Genomic DNA, 25,052 nt, shown 5'->3' with positions numbered 1-25,052 from the left:
GTGGGGGACACCTGTACACTACATCTACTGCTCTACCTTCATCAATGTGTTTAGTCACATGCTCAAAAAATTCAATCAGGCTCGTAAGGCATGACCTACCTTTCACAAAGCCATGCTGACTATTCCTAATCATTTTATGCCTGTCTAAATGTTCATAAATCCCGCCTCTCAGGATCTTCTCCATCAACCTAACAACCACTGATGCCTGTCAAGACCTTGCTGAGATCATGAAGGTAACGCAAGAACATTTAGAACTGAAACGATTGTTTTCAATTTCATAAGCGGAATGAAAAAGAAGGGGAGCCCATTTCAGGGTACATGGCTTAAAAGAAGTTGTCTGAGCATTGTCAGTTCGGTAAATGATGCACTGAGAGATCATCTAGTTTGTAGAATCTAGACAAAAAGAGGCTGAGGCCAAAGAAACAGGTAAGAAGGGTAAGTTTTTCCTTTTGTTATTGCTGATTTGGTCTTGGTGGCTCATAATACAGTGCAGGCAGGATGGCAGACATGGCAGTGGAATGCTTTTCCTGTAGGATGTGGGAATTCATGGAACCTGATTGTCTCCCTGATGACTACAGCTACGGGAAGTGTGGCCATATCCAGCTCCTGAAAGACCGCATTAAGAAGCTGGAGCTGGAGTTGGGTGAGCTAAGGAGGAACTGAGAGGCAGAGCAATTGATAGATAAGACTTTTGATCAAGTGGTTATACCCAGAGTGCAGGGAGTAGATGGCTGAAGACAAATTATGCAAACATTAGAAGGGGGCAACAACAAAAGCATTCCAAGCCAGATTGAATCCTTAGATCCAAATCCCCAGAGCAGCCCAAAGCTTTGGTATCAGTTCCTCATATTAGCGGGCTAAATCACTACAAAATTTCCAGACACGAACCATAGCAGTTGGATTGGGTGGGGGTGGTGTCTCATAGCCTCAGCAATGTGTAGAGTGGAGACCCCGGCCTATCTGGGCCGGCATTTAAATTGTCTAAACAGCAGATCGTACCTCACATTAGGACCCGGTTCTGACATGGCAAATCACTCTGGGCCTAGAACACGTTGCCCAGCAATTCACTTCATGCCTAGATTTCACTGCTGAAGAAACCTTTCCCAACCTCTCCAAATCGGCTCAGTGCTTACAGTGAAAGAACCTCACCTGACTCTTAACACTGTGCCTTTCCAGTCTATCTGGGCTGCCATTTAAATTGTCCAAACAGCGGATCGTCAGATCATGCCTCGCATTAGAACCTGGGCTCCGCCACAGCAAATGGCTCCAGGCACAGAACATACTGCCCAGCAATTAACTTTGAGCCTAGATTTTGCTGGCGAAGAAGCCATTCTCAAACTCTCCAAACTGGCTCGGTGCTTAGAACAATTCATCCTCGCACCTAGGTTAGTTGGATAGGCATCAGAACTCATCTACCTCAGCTTCTCCTCTCTGAATTGTTCATTCCAACCAGCACAGTGCATCTCTCAAATTCACTTTGCCTTCACTCACCTCTTCATTGTTTGTGGTGATAGTTCACTACAATTTACTTCAAAAAAGTGTTAATAGTAATGTTTTTAATTGAATTTCTTTGCTTTCAAACTACCAGTACTGCCTTCAGTAGCGCCATCTTAATCCAGAAGAAAGCCAGGAGGGACCATGAAAAGTCCTCAACAAGTAGGATTAAGGTGAATCCCAGAGTTTCTATACATACACCAAGAGCAAGAGGATAACTAGGGAGAGGATGGGACCCCTCAAGGATAAAGGAAAAAACATTTGCTTGAATGCAGAAAATGTGAGTGAGATACCTAATGAGGACATTGCTTCAGTATTTACCAAGAAAAACAATACGAAGGACCAGGGAATCAGTACTGAATGTATTTAGAGGTTAAGTGTTGGGCCACCTACTGAGTATTAAGGTGGCTAATGGGATTTACCCCAGATTACTGAAGGAGGCAAGACAGAAGATTGCTGGGCCCTTGACCAGTATCTTTGTGTCCTCCCTAGCCACAAGCAAGGTCTCGGAGGACTGGTGAGCAGCCAATGTTGTACCTTTATTTAAGAAGGGAACAAGGGAAAATCCTGGGAACTATAGACTGTTGTCTCACTACAGACTATAGACTCATGTCAGTTGTAGGGAAATTACTGGAGATAGGGATATGATATATGAGCATGGAAACCCATAGCCTAATTAGGGAGAACAAGCATGTCGAGTCGTGCCCTACCAATTTGATTGAGTTTTTTGACAAGGTGACGAGAGAGATTGATGAGGGTAGGACAGTGAATGTTGCCTACATGGATTTTTCATAAGGCATTTGACAAAATCTCTTGCACAAGGTAGTGGTCAAAGGTACTTAATCAAGCTAGAGGTCTGTAATTAGTGGTGTTCCATAGGGATCTATGCTAGAGCCTTTGCTGTTTGTGATGTATTTAAATGACCTAGATCAAAATGTAGATGGGTGGGTTGGTAGAGTTGCAGATGACACCAAGATTGGTGGAATTGTGGATAGTGTGGAAGACTGGCAAATAATACAGCATGATATAGATCAATTGCAGATTTGGGCTGAGAAATGGCAGATGGAGTTTAACCCAGATAAATGTGAGGTGTTGCACCTTGCTAGGACAAATGCAAAAAGGCCGGACACTGTTAAGGGCAAGAAAAGTGTTGCTGAGCAGGGAGATCTCAGAATCCAAGTTCATAGTTCCTTGAAAATGGTTACAGGGGTTGATAAGGTGGTTAAGAAGGCTTAGGGAATGCTTGCTTTTAGTTGAGACATTGAGTTCAGAAGTCAGGAGGTTATGTTGAAACTTTATAAAACTCTGGCTGGGCCACATCTGGAGTATTGTGTACAGTTCTGCTTGCCCGCTGTCGGAAGGATGTTGAGGCTTTGGAGAGAGTGCCTAGTTTAAAGAGCTTGTGCTATCACGAGAGGCTGGTTAAACTTGGGTTGTTTTCTCTGGAGCATTGAAGGCTGAGGGGAGATCTGACAGAGGTTTACAAGATGATGAGAAGCATAGATAGAGCAGACAGAAAATATGTTTTCTAGGTTTGAAATGTCTAATATCAGAAGGCATGCATTGAAGGTGAGAGGGGGCAGGTTCAAGGGGAATGTGAGGAGTAAGTTTTTTACTTAGAGCATTGTGGATGTCTGGAACGTGCTGCTTGGTTTGGTGGTAGAGGGAAATACATAAGAGGCTTTTAAGAGATAATTGGATAGGCAGTGGATGTAAGGAAGATGCAGGAATATGGAAGCAACACACATCAAAGTTGCTGGTGAACGCAGCAGGCCAGGCAGCATCTCTAGGAAGAGATGCAGTCGACGTTTCAGGCCGAGACCCTTCGTCAGGACTAACTGAAGGAAGAGTGAGTAAGGGATTTGAAAGTTGGAGGGGGGGGGGGGGGTAGATCCAAAATGATAGGAGAAGACAGGAGGGGGAGGGATGGAGCCAAAAGCTGGACAGGTGATAGGGGATACGAGAGGATCATGGGACAGGAGGTCCGGGAAGAAAGACGGGGGGGGGGGACCCAGAGGATGGGCAAGAGGTATATTCAGAGGGACAGAGGGAGAAAAAGGAAAGTGAGAGAAAGAATGTGTGCATAAAAATAAGTAACAGATGGGGTACGAGGGGGAGGTGGGGCCTAGCGGAAGTTAGAGAAGTCGATGTTCATGCCATCAAGTTGGAGGCTACCCAGACGGAATATAAGGTGTTGTTCCTCCAACCTGAGTGTGGCTTCATCTTTACAGTAGAGGAGGCCGTGGATAGACATGTCAGAATGGGAATGGGATGTGGAATTAAAATGTGTGGCCACTGGGAGATCCTGCTTTTTCTGGCGGACAGTGTAGATGTTCAGCAAAGCGGTCTCCCAGTCTGTGTCGGGTCTCGCCAATATATAAAAGGCCACATCAGGAGCACCGGACGTAGTATATCACCCCAGTCGACTCACAGGTGAAGTGTTGCCTCACCTGGAAGGACTGTTTGGGGCCCTGAATGGTGGTAAGGGAGGAAGTGTAAGGGCATGTGTAGCACTTGTTCCGCTTACACAGATAAGTGCCAGGAGGGAGATCAGTGGGGAGGGATGGGGGGGACGAATGGACAAGGGAGTTGTGTAGGGAGCGATCCCTGCGGAATGCAGAGAGAGGGGGGAGGGAAAGATGTGCTTAGTGGTGGGATCCCGTTGGAGGTGGCGGAAGTTACGGAGAATAATATGTTGGACCCGGAGGCTGGTGGGGTGGTAGGTGAGGACCAGGGGAGCCCTATTCCTAGTGGGGTGGTAGGAGGATGGAGTGAGAGCAGATGTACGTGAAATGGGGGAGATGCGTTTAAGAGCAGAGTTGATAGTGGAGGAAGGGAAACCCCTTTCTTTAAAAAATGAAGACATCTCCCTTGTCCTAGAATGAAAAGCCTCATCCTGAGAGCAGATGCGGCAGAGACGGAGGAATTGCGAGAAGGGGATGGCGTTTTTGCAAGAGACAGGGTGAGAAGAGGAATAGTCCAGATAGCTGTGAGAGTCAGTAGGCTTATAGTAGACGTCAGTGGATAAGCTGTCTCCAGAGACAGAGACAGAAAGATCTAGAAAGGGGAGGGAGGTGTCGGAAATGGACCAGGTAAACTTGAGGGCAGGGTGAAAGTTGGAGGCAAAGTTAATAAAGTCAACGAGTTCTGCATGCGTGAAGGAATATGGAAATGGTGTAGGTAGGAAGGATTGGTGTTTGGGTGTTTTTGATTTGCCTTTTAGCTAGTTCAGCACAACGTTGTGGGCCAAATGGCCTGTTCCTGTGCTGTACTGTTCTATGTTCTATGTTGTACTAGTGTGGCAGGGATCAGTGCTGGGTCTATTGTTGTTTATCATCTATATCAATGATCTGGATGATAATGTGGTTAACTGGAACAGCAAAATTTAGGATGACACCAAGATTGGGGGTGTAGTTGACAGCGAGGAAGGCTATCAGAGCTTGCAGCTCAATCTGGACCAGCTGGTAAAATGGGCTAAAAATGGCAGAAGGAATTTAATGCAGACAGATGTGAGGTGTTGCACTTCGGTAGGACCAATCAGGGTATGTCTTGCATAGTGCACTGAAGAGTACTGTAGATCAAAGGGATCTAGGAATATAGGTCCATAATTTATTGAAAATAGTGTCATAGGTAGATAGGGTCGGAAGGAAAGCTCTTGGCATATTAGCCTTCATAAATCAAAGTACTGAGTAGAGAAGATGGGATGTTATGTTGGTTGTATAAGACATTGATGAGGCCTAATTTGAAATATTGTGTGCAGTTTTGGTCACCTACCTACAGGTAAGATGTAAATAAGGATGAAGGAGTACAGAGAAAATTTACAAAGATGTTGCCAGGACTGGAGGACCTGAGTTTTAAGAAAAGATTGAATAGGTTAGTTTTTTTTTTCCTTAGCGTGTAGAAAATTGAGAGGAAATTTGACAGAGGTATACAACATTAGTGGGATATAGATGGGGTAAATGCAAGATGCTTTTTCCATTGAAGCAGTGTGGACTCTCCTCTTGACATACTCTTCCTAACACAAATCAGTAGTCTTTCTATTATAGCAGAGATGCTTCAAAGGGAAGCCAAAAAAGACCCCACTCTGTCTCACGTCTAAATAGCCTCCTAAAATGGGTGGAATATGTAGCAGAAACACCGGTTCTCCTATTTTTATCATTAGTGAGGTAAACTTGCCCTTGACAGAGGGTGCCTTATGTGGGGAATGCAACTTGTTATACCATGCAAGCTGATAGCTAAAGTACTAGAGGTGTTACATGCCAGTCACCTAGGCATGGTTAAAATAAAAGCATTGGCTCAAAGTTTTGTCTGGTGGCCTGGGATAGATGCCATGCACTGCTCGGGATGCCAACATGTCCAGAAGATGCTAAGAGCAGCACCCCTCTCTCCCTGGGAATAGCCTGCATTGTCCTGGCAGAGGATTCATGTAGATTTTGTCAGACCATTAATGGGCATAAATTTCTTGGTAGTAGTGGATGCAGCTACAAAGTGGCCAGAAGTGTTCACAATAGCCTTCACTAGAGCCTTGCATACTGTTGATGTGTTAAGAAGCCTCTTCTGAAGGACTGGTGTTCCATTAATCAGTGATAACGGACCACAGTTCATTGCGGAACAGATTCAGTCATTCCTAAAAATTAATAGAATAAGACATTTTACATCTGCACCGTACCACCCAATGACAAATAGCCTGGCAAAAAGGTTTGCCCAGAGTCTAAAGATCGCACTGCAAGCAATGTCAGCAGAACACACTACGCTGACACTGAATCACAAGCTCACCAATTTCCTCTTTGCATATCACAATGCAGCACGCTTGACAACAAACAACTCATCGGCTTTGCTGTTCCTAGGTTGTCCCTTCCAACCCAATCTCAGAAGGAGTATGCAGGACAAACAGTGAGACAAATTGAAGGCTTCTCAAACAAGGAGTTTCAATGTTCCACTCCTGGACAAGCAGTTCTGATGAGGGACTACAGAGATGAACAGAAGTGGGTATGCAAAAAGATTAAGGATAGAACTGGACCACTCTCCTACACATGGAGATTGAACCTCATGTCATCTGGAGATAACACATCAATCAGTTGAGAGCAGAATCAATTGTTCGAGAAGAAAGGTCGCCGGAACTGTCAGAACCACTTCCTGCAGTCCCAGACTCAACTGCTACAACCATCACGGAGGAGACCTCAGAACCTGAGATTGTTTCACAGCCACAAGTCTCACCTGCCAAGCAGAGTGATCCCCCTTGTCATGAAAGACATTATCCCACAAGAGTAAGAAATCCTCTAATATGATTAAATCTTTAGGCCTGAATGGGACAACTTAAAATTTATTGTGTTGTGGATAATCATATAGTAGTTATTTTGTATAGTATACTGTATATATAGTCTATATATATAAGTTGTGATGCATTCTGTATTGATTTGGAATTGATAGCTAAGCAGGGTGGAGTGTTGTGTATTTAATATTGGAGTAATATCATGAGTATATGATTTAATTAAGCATTCTTCGTTGTTTACATAATGCATGCGGGTTATATGTAAGAATGCATGAATTGCATATGTCATGATGCTACCACGTGATACATGCACCCCTTGCTTAAAGTAAAAACAGAATTAGACTCATGCTCCCAGCTCTCCTGTTCTCCTTTCAATTACTTTTTATGTTTTGGAGTTACAAAACATAACAGTGAGGTGTACTGTTTCTGCGCAGAAAGAAGAGAAAATGTTGGGCTATTGACAAGGCCTTGTTTGACAACAGTTTTCACTGATATTGTGCCTGTTGTAGACCCATTTGTTAGTAAACATGACTCACATGGCATCTTAAAGCAAGCATGACATGGAGACAAAATTCCATGTTCATCTGCATTTGAGAAATCTTTCCCAAGTGATAGAATTAAACGCTTATTTGAAAGCTATATACTGTGGTTCGTGCTGCTCTTTCCATTTTTCTTGAGTTGCCACACAGTGAAAATCATATCCACTACCACTCTAGATTAATGGAATCTGCACTGTAATACGGGAGCTTGGGCCACCAGAAGCTCCTCATGCTGACTTACTCTTTGGCAGGCAGCAGGGATACTCCACTGTTTGAATTGCCTGTATATTTGAATATAACATCTCTGAGGTTGTCCGCTATATTTTTCTAGTTTTAAATGCTGCCAGAAGATTGTAATTTTTTTCTAAACCTCTTCAGTACCAAGTTCTAAGATTTCAGCCAGTTTACCAACTGCTACCGAGACTTTATTATTTTTGAGTAGGATGTGACCTTCTCAACTTCTTGTCAGTTTGGAGTGGCAGCAAGGCAGGCCCAAGCAGGTTACTGTGTGATGGAGTAAAGGATAGAGTCATAGTGGAAGAGGTTTTCGAAGTGTTTTTTCTAGCAAGCACTGACTGCCTCTATGCCCCTGATGAGTCCACCTCAATTATTGACTGTCGGTGGAACTGAGCTTAATGTTTCAGCCAAGGACTTGACTGGTAAAATTTGGAAGCTGCAAGTACTGGCCAGATTGTACTGCAGAAGAATGTGCCTTCAATAAAAAGTGAGCTGAAATAGTATGAAAGTACAAGGTGACCAGATGGGAAAGATTACCTGCTTAATAGATTTTTATTTAAAATGGTTTTGTGGCAGAGTATTCTTTACAATAAATTATATTAAAAATGCTAAAAACAATACAAGGACCAAATTGTGCCTCTGTGTTGCTCAGTGAGTTCCAAATCATTACTAATTACTGTAATTGTCATTTCATTGTTACATAGTGATGCAATGAATAAATTTTGAAGAAATTAGTTCATCATGCCAAATTTGGTATGATAATACTTATACAGGCATTTTCAAGGTCTCCTGTGCTAGTCATCCTTTGTGAAAGATGCTTGTTATGATGAAGCCATTACCTATCAATGCTTTGAGTGGCTTGAAAGATATAATTTGTCATTAGAGTCATTAAATAGATTAGTGAAATGAAAGTAACAACTGATTTGTTTTGGTATGTCACCAAAAGCACTCACAAATTTCTACAGAAGTACTGTGGAGAGCATTCTATCTGACTGCATCACTGTCTGGTATGGGAGTGGGGGCTACTGCACAGGATCACAGTAAGCTATAGAGAATTGTTAAATTAGTCAGCTCCATCATGAGTACTAGCCTCATAAGTATCCAGGACATCTTCAAGAACCAGTGCATCAAAAAGGCGGTGTTAATCAGTAAGGGCCCCCACCACCCGGTATATGCCCCCTTCTCATTGCTATCATCAGAAAAGAGGTACAGAAGCCTGAAGGCACATACGCAACAATTCAGTAACAGCTTCTTCCCCTCTGCCATCCAATTTCTAAATGGACATTGAACCCATGAACACTACCTCACTACTTTTTTTGCACTACTTATTTAATTTAACTATTTTATATGTATATACATACACACATATATATATATATATATGTGTGTGTGTGTGTGTATATTTATTTATTTACTTACGATAATTTACAGTTTTTTCTCTCAATTACAGTATCATGTATTGCATTGTACTGCTGCTGCAAAGTAACCCAGTTCACGACACATGTCAGTGATATTAAACCTGATTCTGATGACAATAGGCCCCTTTCCTCAAAAACAGGAATTTTCTGACGCTTGGAATTTTATTTTATGAAACTCATAATTTGTTGTAAGGCTGATATATATATTTTGCCATTGTTTTTACCTCCATCAAATAGAAGAATATTTCTTCTATTTTAGTACTGCAACTGTGGACAGTTTGAGGTAGATTTTTAGGTTGAGTGTGAATTCAGGCTGAGCATTTCATGAGAAGTACATCTTAGAATATAGTTACCCAGCAGCTCACAACAGTATTGGCACAGAAAGATATGGGTTACCATAAACAAAGAAAAGTGCAGAGGCCAAGAGGTAGTCTGCACGGGGGTTAGAGACCTGTGTGTATGAGGGGGTGGGAGGGTGAGAAAGGGGCTTGTTTTGTTATTGTTGTCCTGTTTCGTTCTGTTGTTGTTCTTGCTGCCTGTGTACTTCTGATCATTATGGGTTATGTTATCATTATGCTGGTGCCAGCACGTATGGGATGGTTGGGTCCTGACTATGTATCAGGAAATGCCAATAGCAATTATATAGCTTCTCCCACCCAAGGCAATTATGATTCCTAATTGGGAACACCAATAGAGGTCAAATGCTGTAGTTAGATGAGCACTGTGGCAACAGACGGCAACAGCAAACCACTGTTGAAATTTCTGCCTAGTCAATCATGGAAAGAAACAAAAGAAGGAAACCAGACAACAGCGTGAATGGGGTTGATTCTAATCAACAGAACAACACCTCGCTCGGTAGGGGTAGTCATGTGCTGCAGGTGACATCAGACAGTCATCCAGTGACTGTAAGCAATAGGGAAAGGCTAAGGGTAGCAATGTGGAACATCTGTACACTTCACCAGAAAGGAAAGTTGGACAACATATTAGATGAAATGAAAAGGTTGGAAGTCGATATCTTAGGCCTGTCAGAAATTAGATGGACCCCAACAGTGGCAAATTCACTAAGGATAGTTCTCTGATAATGTAATCTGGAGGTCAACAGCATATGTATGGAGTTGGAATTATTTTAAACAAATGAGTACCAAAATGTCTTACGGGATATTGGGCAATATCTGACTGGCTGCTTTTAGTTAAATTAAGGGGTAACCCTTTTAACATTAGCATAATCCAAGCCTATACGCCAACAAATGATGCGGATGAAGAGGATATCAAGAAGTTGTATGAAGTTCTCGACAGTGCTTATGAGCAATGTAAATCTCAGGTTATAAAACTAGTCATGGGAGATCTTAACTCTAAAGTTGGACAGGAAAGGGTTGATAACATCATAGGACCTTTTGGATTGGGGAGAAAAATGAAAAAATTTTAAAAACAGGATTTCAAAATCAGTAGAAATAGATGCTTTGATTCTTGTGAATGTTACTGTGCTGGGAGAAGAGTTCATGTCCTGGAATGATCAAGAATAATCCACTCTTACAAAGACTCTTCAACCAGAAACATCAACTCAGTTCATTTTCCACAGAGGCTGTCGGATTTCCTGAACATTTCTAGCATTTCCTATTTATATTTGAATTTCTAGCATCTGCAGTTTTTTTTTCAAGAATAGAATCCATCTAGATCCTTTAGAATCTACCTGTTTGGAAGTTTAAAAAATAGAGGTACAATTACAACTAGAACTATTCTAAAGGTTTCTAATTATTGTGGAACAAATTCACAGGGAAACTGGATTGTGGTAATGGACAACTTCAACTTTCCAAATGATGGTGATGTGGTAAAATTGGATATCTATAAGGGGCTTGTCTTCAGGACTGAAGGCCATTCAGTAAATAATAGTAAACAGTAGTAAAGATATGTCATTATTCAGCTTCAAAGGAGTTGTATAGTAGATTTGCCACAGATGATACCAGAATGCAACTTTTCTTAATATGCTAATGAATTGGACTTTGGTGTACAGGACATTCTCCAAATTTGCTGATGATACAGTACTTGAGGGTGTAGAGGATAGTAAAGTACTTTAACTGTGAACAGGATAGTAAAGATGGATTAGTGGCTAGGTCAGTGGCAGGTAACATTTATTGCTGTAAATTGTGAATTGTGAATGATCAGAAGAGAATATAAACTAGAGGCAGTACACTTCTGAAGGGAATACAAGAACTGGGTGTCTTGGGCATATAGTATGTTGAAAGTAGCAGAACGTTGAGGAAGTGAAGTAAAACAAATACAGAACTCTGTTTTTTATAAATAGAAATATAGAATACAAGAGCAAGGAAGTCATGGTGAACCTTTGTAAAATACTGGTTCTGCCATTGTTGAAGCATTCAAGACAGTGTAGAAGAGATTTGCTAAATGATTTTAGTTATGTGGATAGACTGGAGAAGCTGAAGCAGTTTTCCTTACAATGGAACAGATCTGGTTGAGATTTTTACAATTATGAAGGGAAAGGACAGGTAGGTGATGAAAATCTGCTCCTATTGGTGATGTCAAAAATTAGGAGACATAGAACAAAGATAACTAACAAAAGCAAGCGGAACATTTCGGAATTTTTCAGCAGGCTTAAGATCATCTGGTTTATTGGGCGATTAGCAAGGGCCAATAAAAATAAGTTAGTCTTCAGTGGAGCAGCCAGTGTTAGAGTGGGCCAGTGTTAGAGTGCCAAGCTTGAGGCTTTGGTTCAAGGGGTTTCGGCAAGTAGAGAAGGTGGGTAAGGTAAATTTCTTTCATTCTTTCTGCACAGTTGGAGCTATGGAAATGCCAGTTCAGACAGTGAAATGTTCCTCTTGCAGGATGTAGGAAGACAGGGAGACCTCCAGTGTCCAGGATGACGACACTTGCAAGAAGCACATCCAGCTGCAGCTTTTATGGATTGCATTAGGGAACTGGAACTAGAGTTGAGTGACCTTTAGCTTGCTCGGAAGAAGGAAGAGGTGATAGATAAGAGCAAGATGGAAATAGTCACATCTACGATGCAGGGTAAGGGTAACTTGGTGACCATCAGGAGAAAGAAAGGGAATAAACAACCATTTCAAGGTGCCTCTGTCCCCTCAATAACAAGTACCACTTTAGATAATGTTGGGGAGAAAGACATAGCAAAGGAAAGTCATAGAGATCAAATCTCTGGTACTGAATCTAGTTCAGTGGCTCAGAAGGGAAGAGGGGAGATGAGGAGTGTGGAGATGATAGGGGATTGAGTGGGTAGGAAAACATACAGGATATTTTGTGGATATGACAGATTTGCAAAAGGTATTTTGCCTGCCAGGTTCCAGGGTCAGGGAGATCTCAAATCAGGTCCTCAGCATTCTAAAAGGGAATGGTGAGCAGCCAAAAGTTTCTAATATAGGTAGGTAGGAAAAGGGCTCTGCTTGGTCTCCACCCAACAGTATCCCAAGCAATGTACTTGCTATTGAGAGATCAGCCATAAAGGAACCCTGCACTGAAAAGGGAATATAGGGAGTTGGATAGGAAGCTGAAAAGCAGGACCTCAAGGGTAACAATCTCTAGATTGTTGCCTCTGCCATGCACCAGTGAGAGTAAGAACAGGATGACTTGGCAGATAAAACATACATAAAATGCTGGAGGAATTCAGCAGGCCAGGCAGCATCTTTGGAAAAAAAAAGTACAGTTGACGTTTCCTGCCAAAGGCTTTCAACCCAAAACATCGACAGTACTTTTTTTCCATAGATGCTGCCTGGCCTGCTGAGCTCCTCCAGCATTTTGTGGGTTGCTCAGATTTCCAGCATCTGCAGATTTTCTCTTGTTTGTGACTCGGCAGATGAATGTGTCAATGAAGAATTGGTTTAGGGTGCACAGTTTCAAATTTGTTGATCATTAGGGTTTCTTCTGGGGAAGGTACTAAAGGGACAGATCAGATCCGTCCTAGTGGGTAGGTTTGCTAGAGCTGTTGGGGAAGGTAAAACCAGTTTGGTAGAGGGATGGGAACCAGAGTGGCAGGTCAGAAGATCAGACAGTTGGTGTAAAGGTAGAAGCAACCTGCTGGAGACTGTGAGGAAGGATAAGAAGGGGAAAGGACATAATTGTGGTCATTTTGATAGGTGTTGATTTTAATGCGAGAAGTATCAGGACGATGAATATGTGTCCAGGAAAGGTTCCTGACACACTATATAGCTGTGTGTACTGAGCATGGATCAGTACATTCAGCAATAACATTGTGGCCATTATAAGGAGTTGGCTGTAACAAAGGCAGAATGCCTGCAGGATGTTCCGGGACAGAGAAGGAGGTAAAAGAGGTGTGGGAGTGGCATTGCTAATCAGAGTTAGAATCACAGCTGCAGAAAGCAAGGATGCCGTGAAGGGATTGTCTCTGGAGTCAATGTGGTTGGAAATAAGAAACAGGAAGGCAATTCAATTGGGAGAGTTCTAAAGACCCCCCAGTAGCAACACAGACACCAAGGTGCAGATTGGGAGACAGAATTTGGAAAAATGCCAAGATAATAGTGTTATTGTCATGGGTGACTTCAACTTTCCTGACACTGATTGGCAGTTCCTCAGTGCAAAAGGTTTAGATAAGGCAGAATTTGTTATAGGTGTGTCCAGAAAGGATTCTTGGCACAATATGTAGACAGGCCAACTAAAGAAGAGGCCATACTCTCTTGGTGGGTAAACATTTTGGAGAGTGATGACAAATCCCTGACCTTTACCATAGACTTGAAGAGAGAGTGGATTGCACAGTGTGGGAAAGTATTTTATAAACATTAGACATAGGAATAGAATGAGGCCACTTGTCCCATTGAGTCTGCTCCACCATTCAATCATGGCTGATTTATTGTCTTCTCAACCACAAACTCCTGCCTTCTGCCCGTAACCTTTGACATCTCTATTCTAAAGCATCTCTATTCTAAATGGACGACCCTCTGCTCCGAGGCTGTGCCCTCTAGTCTTAGACTCACCCACTATAAGAAACATCCTTTCCACTTTCACTCAGTCTAGGCCTTTCAATATTTAATCGGTTTCAATGAGATCCCACCCTCCCCCACCGTTCTTCTAAGTTCCAGTGATTACAGGCCCATACCCATCAAACACACCTCATACATTAAACCTTTTATTTCCAGAATCATTCTCATTACCTCCTCTGGACCCTCTTCAATACCAACAAATCTTTTCTTAGGTAAGGGGCTCAAAACTGCTCACAGTGCCCTACAAGTGGGGTTTGACGAGTGTCTTATAAAGCCTCAGCATTACTTCCTACTCTTACATTCTAGTTGTCTTGAAATGAATGCTAGCATTGCATTTGCCTTCCTTACCATTGTGTCACGGTCCGGTCCGTTGACTCCTCACTTCAGTTAATTTCAGTTCAGTTCAGTTCAGTCTTCTACTGGGCTGCTTGATCAGGACACCTGATCCTCATCCGAACCAGCAGCATAAAAATTTCGGCTTACATCTGCTCAGTGCTGGACCATCACACTGCAGCCCTTGCGGTAATGCACGTTCCGGGGCCGCCGGGAATGGGCTCCTCAGCCAGTGAGCAATGCATGTTCCGAGCCGCTGAGAATTGTGGATCCTAAGTGGCTTCAGTGCCTGGGGTTGCTTTGGGAATTCTGTCTCTTCGTGTTCAGCTAAGTAATTGCCAGCCATTTGCCGCTTCATGTGCTACCCCTGTCAAGATACAAATTGTCTGTCGTTGTTTGGTTTTGTTGTCTCGTGTCCAGCTGAGGATTGCTGGCCGTTTGCCACTCCTCCGAGCCAAGATACGAATTGTCTGTCATTGTTGGGTTTTGTCGTCCCGTGTCCAAGTCAAGTCAGAGTCTAAGTCCAAGTCCAAATCCAGGTTCCGCGCCTGAGTCCAAGTCCAAGTCCAGCTTCCATGTCCGAGTCCAGGCTCCGTGGCCAAGTCCAAGTCCAGGTTCCTCTGGTTTGTTGTCCAACATTTACGTCCATGTAAGCATCTAGTCCTCGCTCCCTGGCCTTCTTAGCAACTACTAATAAGATACACTTCTGTTAATGTTACCTCCATGTCTGTGTCCTGCACTTGGGTCCGCTCCAAATGCCCCATTGTAACACATTGATTCGACCTGCCAGTTTTAGGAAATTCTGCACAAGGACTCCTGAGTCTCTCAGCACCTCTAATTTTTGAATTTTTCCCCGCTTAAAAATAGTCTACGCCTTTATTCTTTCTACCAAAGTGCATGACCATACACTTCCCTACACTATATTCCATCTGCCTGTTCTTTGCCCATTCTCCCAATCTACCTTAAGTCCTTCTGCAGGCTCCCTGCTTCCTCAATACTACTTTGCCCTCCATCTGTCTTTGTATCATCTGCAAAATTGACCACAAAACCACAAATTCTGTCATCGAAATCATTGAATGCGCAGGTGTAGTACTTCTGCTGCTTTCAGGGATGAGTGTCAGGTGGAAGATTAGTAGGGAGGGACGAATGGACAAGGGAATCATGGAAGGAACTGTCCCTGCAGAAAGTGGTGAGTTGGGGGCGTGGTGAGGTAAAGATGTGTTTAGTGGTAGGATCCTAGAGAAGATGGCAGAAATCGTGTAGAATGATGTGTTGGATGCGAAGGCTCATGGGGTGGTAGATGAAGACAAATGAACCAACTGAGAAAAAGTCCATTTCTGACATCTCTCTCCTCTTTGTCAGTCTCTGTCTCCATCTCTCAAGACAAACTGTCTACCAATATCTTACAAACCTACTGATTCCCATAGCTATCTTGACTATACTTCTTCCCACTCTGTCTCCTGTAAAAATGCCATTTTCTTTTCCCATTTCCTTTGTCTTCACCACATCTGTTCCCAGGACGATGCTTTCCTTTCCAGGACATCAGAGATGTCCTCCTTCTTATAAGAATTACAGCACGGAAACAGGCCATCTTGACCTTCTTCAAAGAACAGGGTTTCCATTTGTCCACCATTGATGCTGTGCCTACCCACATGTCCTCCATTTCCCAGATATCTGTGCTTACTCCATCTTCCTGCTGCTGTAACAAGGATGAAGTTCCTCTTACCCTCCCGACTCACATCCTGTCTTACCTCCCTTCAGGGCCCCAAATAGTCCTTCCAGGTGAAGCAACACCTTGCCTGTGAATCTGTTAGGGTCATCTACTGTCGGGGCTGCCCCACATTGATTGGAGTACACTTTGTCAAGCACCTCTTCTCAGTCTGCAAGAAACAGGATTTCCTGGTGGTCAACCATTTTAGATCCTATCCCCACTCCCTTTCTTACATGTCAGTCCATGAATTTTTCTTCTGCCATGTTGAGGTCACTCTGAGGTTGTAGCAGCAATACTTCATATTCCGTCTAAGTAGTCTCCAACATGATGGCATGAACATCGATTTCTCCAATTTCCAGTAATTTTTCCCTCTTCCCTTTTCTTCAATTCCCCACTCTGGCCTCTTACCTCTTCCCATCACCTGTCCATCACTTCCCTTGGTGCCTTTCTTTTCCATAATTTTTTCCTGTGGTCCACTCTCTACTCCTATCAGATTACTTCTTCTCCAGCTCTTTACATTTTCCTACTATCACCTCCCAGCTTCTTAATTTATCCCCCTCCCCCACCCACCTGGCTTCACCTATCACCTTCCAGCTTGTCCTCCTTCCCCTCCCCCACCCACCTGGCTTCACCTATCACCTTCCAGCTTGTCCTCCTTCCCCTCCCCCCACCTTCTTATTCTGATACCTTCACACTTCCTTTCCAGTCCTGATGAAGGGTATTGGCCCAAAACATCAACTGTTAGTTCATTCCCATAGATGCTGCCTGTTCTGCTGAGTTCCTCCAGCATTTTGTGTGTGTAGCATGGGAAAATATTTAATTGATATAAGGCAAATTATGGTGCTGTTTGGCAGGAACTTGGGAGTGATGTCCTCACAGAAATCCACAATGAATCCCTGAGATGAGGGGGTTAGACTATGAGTTAGATTGAGTCGCACGGGACTATACACACTGGCATTCAACAGAATGAGAGGAGGTCGTATAAAGACATATAAACTTATGAAAGGAATAAATAAGATAGAGGCAGCAAAGTTGTTTCCACTGGTAGGTGAGACTAGAACTAGGGGACATAGCCTCAAGATTTGAGGGAGTAGATTTAGGATGGAAATGAGAAGGAACAACTTTTCCAGAGGGTGGTGAATCTGTGGAATTCTCTGCCCAGTGCAGCAGTGGAGGCTACCTCAGTAAATATATTTAAGACAAGATTGGATAGATTTTTGCATAGTAGGGGAATTAAGGGTTATGGGGAAAGGGCAAGTAGGTGGAGATGAGTCCATGTCCAGATCTTATTGAATGGCGAAGCAGGCTCGACAGGACAGATGGCCTACACCTGCTCCTATTTTTTATGTTCTTATGAAAGCACTCTGTGATTCTGTAACTAGAGTACATAATTAGTTACCAGTAGATTTTCCCCTATAGATCACTTAATGAATTTTTCCCCTCCTCTAATGAACCCATCAACTAAGATAACTTCCAGTGTCCTGACGTCCTCTGACAACAACTGTAACTCAGCAATGATTGCTATGTTAAATTGGCAGTTTTAGCTTAATATCCAAAGGGAAAATAGCTTTAATTTATAAATTTAATTAAATGCAAAAATGTTTTTGCCTCGAGCATTACTTCATTAACTCTCATGCAGAGATCAACATTATTACTACAGGTGTCCCTTTGATTTTTTTTAATGCCCATTATTACTTGAGAGGAAAGGACGTATTGTCGTGTTAATCTAAGATTAGGGTTCAACCATGATCTATATTTTTTTGCACTCATGGATATGCAATGAAAACAAAAAGTAATACAGCTCTTATAGAGAGTTTGTTTAAGGTTCATTTCCCACCTTATATTTCATTGCCAAAAATTTTCCAAGTTGCTGCCAGTAATTTGAAGGTTGCAACTGTTAACCTTCTCAGTGGGAACAAATCAGTTTTAAGATTCTGTTTCTGAAGGTACAATTGAACATGAATTTTTGGAACTGAAGAACATTTTTGACTATTCATTACGTATCATTACCATAGACTCCATGATGTGTGTAAATAATAGTTTATTTCAATCTGCTATAGAACAATGAGCTTTTACACATCTGGAGCATTGTGCCTCTATGTACAGTAGCTGATGCCAAGCTTTAATTCACTGCTATGAAACTGATCTTGAACTATTGTGAATATTTTGATACTTGGGTGAAAAGGTATATTGTGCTTTTGTACAAGTCTTTGACTGTCTTGTGCTGACTAAGAAAAGATTTCTAATGCCTTATTTTCCCTGTGTTTTCTTTGAACAGATGCAATAATGAGAATGAGTGGCATCAAATCCATGAAAATATAATTCGTAAATCCAGCAACAAGTACACTGCAGCCAGCTCAAATTATGGTAAATTGTATCTTGTTCATGTAGTTTCATCTTTTTTTGTCATAAACCTAAGCTGTCAAAATTTTGTACATAGCAGAAATGCTATTCTTTCATATTGTAGTCCATTTCCGTATTATAATTTGGAATTAAACAACAGCTTCTCTATAGCAAACATGGCTTAAACAATCACCCTTTCAAATTATTGTAAGTTGTTGGTTGTGAAAAATATTACGTCATTTCACTTTCCACTAATTGAACTAGCTAGTTTAAACATGTTCAAATAATAAATTAGGTCAAGAAATGAAGTTATAATATTGAAATAATGAGTAATTTCAAGGTGCTGTCATTGTTAAGTAGGAGTAACCACAACATCTAGTCTAGAGTTACACTTGGAGTGCAATCATAATAAATCTTGCAATGCTTTTGATGCTGGTGAGGTAGTAATGAGGGGCAAAGAAATAGCAGATGAACTTAACAGGTACTTTGCAAATAAATGTCTTCACTGTGGAAGACACTAGCAGTGTGCCAGACATCCGTGAGTATCTGCAAGCAGGAGTGAGTGTCGTTGTTATTACAAAGGAAAAAGTGTTAGGCAAACTCAAAGGTCTTAAGGTGGATAAGTCACCTGGGCCAGATGGACTACAGCCCAGAGTCCTGAGAATGGTCGCTGAAGAGATAATGGATGCATTGGTCATAATCTTTCAAGAATCACATGATCTTGGCATGGTCCTGGAGGACTGGAAGATTGTAAATGTCACTCCACTCTTTAAGAAGGGAGAAATGCAAAATAAAAGAAATTATAGGCCAGTTAGTCTAACCTCAGTGGTTGGGAAAGTGTTGGAGTCTATTATTAAGGATGAGGTTTTGAGATACTTGAAGACTAATGATTAAAAAATGTCAAAGTCAAAGTTTCTGTAAAGGGATATCTTTTCTAGTTAGCTGCCAGTGACTAGTAATGTTCCTCAGGGGTCAGTATTGGGACCGTGCTTTTCACATTGATTGTCAGTGATTTAAATAATGGAATTGATGGCTTTGTGGCAAAGTTATTTATGAAGATAGGTGGAGGGGTAGGTAGTGCTGAAGAAGCAATGTGATTGCAGCTAAATTTTGACAAATTGGAAGAATGGGCAAAAAAAGTGGCAGATGGAATACAGTGTTGGGAAATATATGATAATGCATTTTGCTAAAAGGAACAATAGTGTGGACTATTATCTAAATGGGGAGAAGGTTCAAACGTCAGGGGTGCGAGGGACTTAGAAGTCCTCATGAGAGACTCCCAGAACGTTAACTTACAGGTTGAGTTTGTGGTAAAGAAGGCAGATGCAATGTTGGCATTTATTTTAAGGGGAATAGAATACAAAAGCCAGGAGATAATGCTGAGACTTTATAAGATACTAGTCAGGCCACTCTTGGAGTATTGTCAACAGTTTTGGCCCCGTATCTCAGAAGGGATGTGTTATCATTGGAGAGAGCCCAGAGGAGGTTCATAAGGATGATTCCAGGAACGCTGGGGTTAACATATGAGGAGCGTTTGGCAGCCTTGGGCCTGTACTCACTGGAATTTAGAAGAATGCAAGGGGGACCTCATTGAAACCTACCGAATGTTGAAAGAACTAGATAGGGTGGATGTGAAGAGGATATTTCCTATAGTGGGGGGTTTCCAGAACTAGAGGGCACAGCCTCTTTTATAAAGAGGTAAAGGGGGTTTTTTTTTAACCACAGAGTAGTAAATCTGTGGAATGCTCTGCCACAGACTGCGGTGGAGGCCAAGTCCGTGCGTATATTTAAGGCAGAAGTTGATTGTTTCCTAATCGGTCAGGGCATCAAAGGATATGGCAAGAAGGAAGGTGTATGGGGTTGAGTGGGATCCGGGATCAGCCATGATGGAATGGCGGAGCTGACTTGATGGGCTGAATGGCCTAATTCTGCTCCTATGTCTTATGGTTATAGGGAGACTGCCTCCAAGCTTCCTGAAATTGGTTGACCTTGAACCAATTAGGGGACTCAGACAAACTTACTCATTCACGAAATGAACATTGGTATTGACAGCTCATTCTTAACTATCCTTGAACAGAAACAATAAGCCTTAATTGTTACTGTACTGTGCTGTAGGTTTTCTATGTTTCTATAATCAGAACTAATACAATCTATGTGGTGAAGCCTGTTGTTAGGTTGAGGACATCAGGATACTGACACAGCAATGATCAAGAAATATTTTCAAATATAGTTTAAAGTATATTTATTATCAAAGTACATATTGAATGTTTTGTAGCTCTAAAACATAAAACTAATTGAAAGGAAAACTCTGCTGGAATGTTTTCTTCCAGACATTTTTGCAAAGATTCAGTATCCTCTATTCTGGGCAGAGGGTAAATTATCTACTTTCAGTACTGGGTTGATGGTGACCTTAAGATCACTACAGATCCTGACAGACCCATTCTTCGTGTCTACTGGGACAACTGGTGTTGCCCAAGGACTCCACTCAAACTAGGAAAGAATTCCTTCAGCCTCCATACAATCTATCTCACAGACTACTTTATCACAGATGGTATAAGGAACCAGATGGGCTTTGTAAAATTTGGATGTGGCATTTTCATTTAACACTATTTTACCCTTGACACGTTCGAGTTTTCCAATGCCATCCTTGAACACTGCTGTGGCATCTTAATTCTTTCTTAATTCACTTTCAGTTGACTGTACTGCAGGGGATGTATCATGCAAATCATGGATGGATTTACAATCAAGTTGCAGTTGTCTCAGCCACTCAAGTGCCCACAATGCTACTCCTCCTGTTTTTTACAATATACAAGCTCAATGTGGCTTGTTGGTTGTTGTATATTGCTGTTAGGAATGTCATCCCTAGAGGAGTCACCTTTTCTTCAGTATATGTTCTCTGTTGAATATCTTTCAGTATCTTGGAAATACCATTCAAACTCACTTTGTCTCCCTCCCTCCTAAACAGTGGGTTTCACATTTGCAATTTTCCAGTCCTCTGGGACCTCTCTGATTCTAGTGATTATTGGAAGATCACTACCAACCTGTTCATCCGCCTCTTCCAGACGTGTAGTCCATCGGGTATATGTCATTCATCCACCTTCTGACTTTCAGTTTCCTCAATACTTACCCCTTAGTAATGCCCACTACGTTCATCTCTGCTCTCTGACTCTCTCGATTTTCTGGCACATTCCTGATGTCTTCCACTGTAAGCACTGGTGCTCCTCCACCATTTCCCGGTTTTCCATTTTTGCTTCCCCAGCCTCATTGTCAAGTGGCTTAATGTCAACTCTTACCTCTCTAGTACCCTTTATGAATCTTAAAAAAACTTCTGCAATCTTCTTTTATATTATTAGTTAGCTTTACATTTCATATCAGAATCAGGTTTAATATCACCATCATATGTCGTGAAATTTGTTGTTTTTGTGGTAATGATACATTGCATTTCATAACAATAAAAACTGTGAATTATTCATAAGTATAGAATCAGAATCAGGTTTATTATCACCAACAAGTGTCGTGAAATTTGTTAACTTAGCAGCAGCAGTTCAATGCAGTACATAATATAGAAGAATAAATAAATAAATAACAGTATATGTATGTATGAATGGATTAAAAATTGGGCAAAAACAGAAATAATATATATTTAAAAAGTGAGGTAGTGTTCAAGGGTTCAATGTCCATTTAGGAATCGGATGGCAGAGGGGAAGAAGCTGTTCCTGAATAGCTGAGTGTGTGCCTTCAGGCTTCTGTACCTCCTACCTGATGGTAACAGTGAGAAACAGGCATACCCTGGGTGCTGGAGGTCATTAATAATGGACGCTGCCTTTCTGAGACACTGCTCCTTGAAAATGTCCTGGGTACTTTGTAGGGTAGTGCCTAAGATGGATCCGACTAAATTTACGACCCTCTGCAGTTTCTTTTGGTCCTGTGCAGTAGCCCCTCCATACCAGACAGTGATGCAGCCTGTCAGAATACTCTCCACAGTACAACCGTAGAAGTTTTTGAGTGTTTTTGTTGATATACCAAACCCCTAATGAAGTATAGTCGCTGTCTTGCCTTCTTTATAGCTGCATCAATATGATGGCACCAGGTTAAGTTCTCAGAGATCTTGAAGCTGCTCACTCTCTCCACTTCTGATCCCTCTATGAGGACTGATATGTGTTCTTTCGTCTTACCCTTCCTGAAGTCCACAATCTGCTCTTTCATCTTACTGGCATTGAGTGCAAGGTTGTTGCTGCGGCACCATTCCACTAGTTGGCATATCTCGCTCCTTAACACCCTCTCGTCACCACCTGGGATTCTACCAACAATGCTTGTATCATCAGCAAATTTATAGATGGTATTTGAGCTATGCCTAGCCACATAGTCATGGGTATAGAGAGAGTAGAGTAGTGGGCCAAGCACACACCCCTGAGGTGCACCAGCGTTGACCATCAGCGAGGAGAAGATATTATCACCAATTGCACAGATTGTGGTCTTCTGGTTAGAAAATCAAGGATCCAATTGTAGAAAGAGGTACAGAGGTCCGGGTTCCATAACTTATCAATCAGGATTATGGGAATAAAGGTATTAAAGGCTGAGATACAGTCAATGAACAGCATCCTGACATAGCTGTTTATATTGTCCAGGTAGTCTAAGGCCATGTGAAAAGCCATTGAGATTGCATTTGCAATTTGCAAATTGCAGTGGGTTCACTTTTCCACTTTTGATCCCTCTTTTAGGGCTGGTGTGTATTCATCTTACCCTTCCTGAGTGCAAAGTTGTTGCTGTAACACCACTCTACTAGCTGATATATTTCACTCCTGTACGCCTTCTCATCACCATCTGAAACTCTGCCAACAATAGTTGAGTCATCAGCAAATATATAGATGGCATTTGAGCTGTGCCTAGCCACACAGTCATGGGTGTAGAGAGAATAGAGGAGGGGGCTAAGCACACATCCTTGAGGTACGCCAGTGTTGATTGTTAGTTTGCAAGGTGGAGATGTTATTTCCGATCCGTACAGACTGTGGTTTTCATTTGAGGAAGCTGAGAATCCAGTTACAGAGGAAGGTACGAAGGCCTAGGTTTTGGAGCTTTTCGATCAGAACTGTAGAAATAATTGTGTTAAATGCTCAGCTGTAGTCAATAAACACCATCCTTTCAGAAGTATTAGTATTGTACAGGTGATCCAAGACCATCTAAAGAACCAATGAGATCATGTCCTCTGTACACCTATTGTGGTGAAAGGCAAATTCAGTGGTTCCAGGTCCTTGCTAAGTTGGTTTTAGCCATAATAAACCTCTCAAAGCACTTCATCACCATAGATATGAGTGTTACTGGATGATAGTCATGTGCAAATCTTGTGTTTTCCCCCCAGCACATCTATATCCAAGTCATTGATAGATACATAGAACATAGAACATTGAATAGTACAGCACAGTACAGGCCTTTCGGCCCACAATGTTGTGCCGACCCTCAAACCCTGCCTCCCATATAAGCCCCCACCTTAAATTCCTCTATATACCTGTCTAGTAGTCTCTTAAACTTCACTAGTGTATCTGCCTCCACTACTGACTCAGGCAGTGCATTCCACGCACCAACCACTCTCTAAGTAAAAACCTTCCTCTAATATCCCCCTTGAACTTCCCACCCCGTACCTTAAAGCCATGTCCTCTTGTATTGAGCAGTGGTGCCCTGGGGAAGAGGCGCTGGCTATCCACTCTATCTATTCCTCTTATTATCTTGTACACCTCTATCATGTCTCCTCTCATCCTCCTTCTCTCCAGAGAGTAAAGCCCTAGCTCCTTTAATCTCTGATCATAATCCATACTCTCTAAACCAGGCAGCATCCTGGAAAATCTCCTCTGTACCCTTTCCAATGCTTCCACATCCTTCCTATAGTGAGGCGACCAGAACTGGACACAGTACTCCAAGTGTGGCCTAACCAGAGTTTTATAGAGCTGCATCATTACATCGCGACTCTTAAACTCTATCCCTCGATTTACGAAAGCTAACACCCCATAAGCTTTCTTAACTACCCTATCCACCTGTGAGGCAACTTTCAGGGATCTGTGGACATGTACCCCCAGATCCCCCTGCTCCTCTACACTACCAAGTATCCTGCCGTTTACTTTGTACTCTGCCTTGGAGTTTGTCCTTCCAAAGTGTACCACCTCACATTTCTCCGGATTGAACTCCATCTGCCACTTCTCAGCCCACTTCTGCATCCTATCAATGTCTCTCTGCAATCTTTGACAATCCTCTACACTATCTACAACACCACCAACCTTTGTGTCGTCTGCAAACTTGCCAACCCACCCTTCTACTCCCACATCCAGGTCGTTAATAAAAATCATGAAAAGTAGAGGTCCCGGAACAGATCCTTGTGGGACACCACTAGTCGCAATCCTCCAATCTGAATGTACTCCCTCCACCACGACCCTCTGCCTTCTGCAGGCAAGCCAATTCTGAATCCACCTGGCCAAACCTCCCTGGATCCCATGTACTACCAAAGAAATGGTAGTATTCTTTTACTTATCATACAGCCAATTCAGGAGGCTGCTCTTAATCTTTGAAGCCAGAAACTTATTTAATTCTTTAAAGCATCTTGCACCTTTAGATTGTTGTATGTATTCAGCTTCTTCTGTTATTTTCCATCAAATGAATAAAGAATGCTGAAGTACTTAAAGGTGGGTACCTTGTTATTCAAGCAGATGGAAGCCCCATTCTGTAATATGTCCAGCAATTTTGTTGCAA

General features: G+C 42.2%; 1 protein-coding gene across 1 annotated transcript in view; it reads left to right on the top strand.

Moving 5' to 3' along the window:
• dock3 (dedicator of cytokinesis 3) overlaps positions 1–25,052 on the top strand; it is a 946,041-nt gene that overhangs the window by 596,318 nt on the left and 324,671 nt on the right. Inside the window, exon 13 of the mRNA XM_072280136.1 lies at positions 18,250–18,338. Within this exon, the coding sequence (XP_072136237.1) occupies positions 18,250–18,338 (89 nt within the window). The remainder of the gene's footprint in view (positions 1–18,249; positions 18,339–25,052) is intronic.

The sequence above is a fragment of the Mobula birostris genome, chromosome 16 (assembly GCF_030028105.1).
Source record: "Mobula birostris isolate sMobBir1 chromosome 16, sMobBir1.hap1, whole genome shotgun sequence".
Taxonomy (NCBI): domain Eukaryota; kingdom Metazoa; phylum Chordata; class Chondrichthyes; order Myliobatiformes; family Myliobatidae; genus Mobula; species Mobula birostris.
This window is presented reverse-complemented; position numbering and strand designations above follow the sequence as displayed.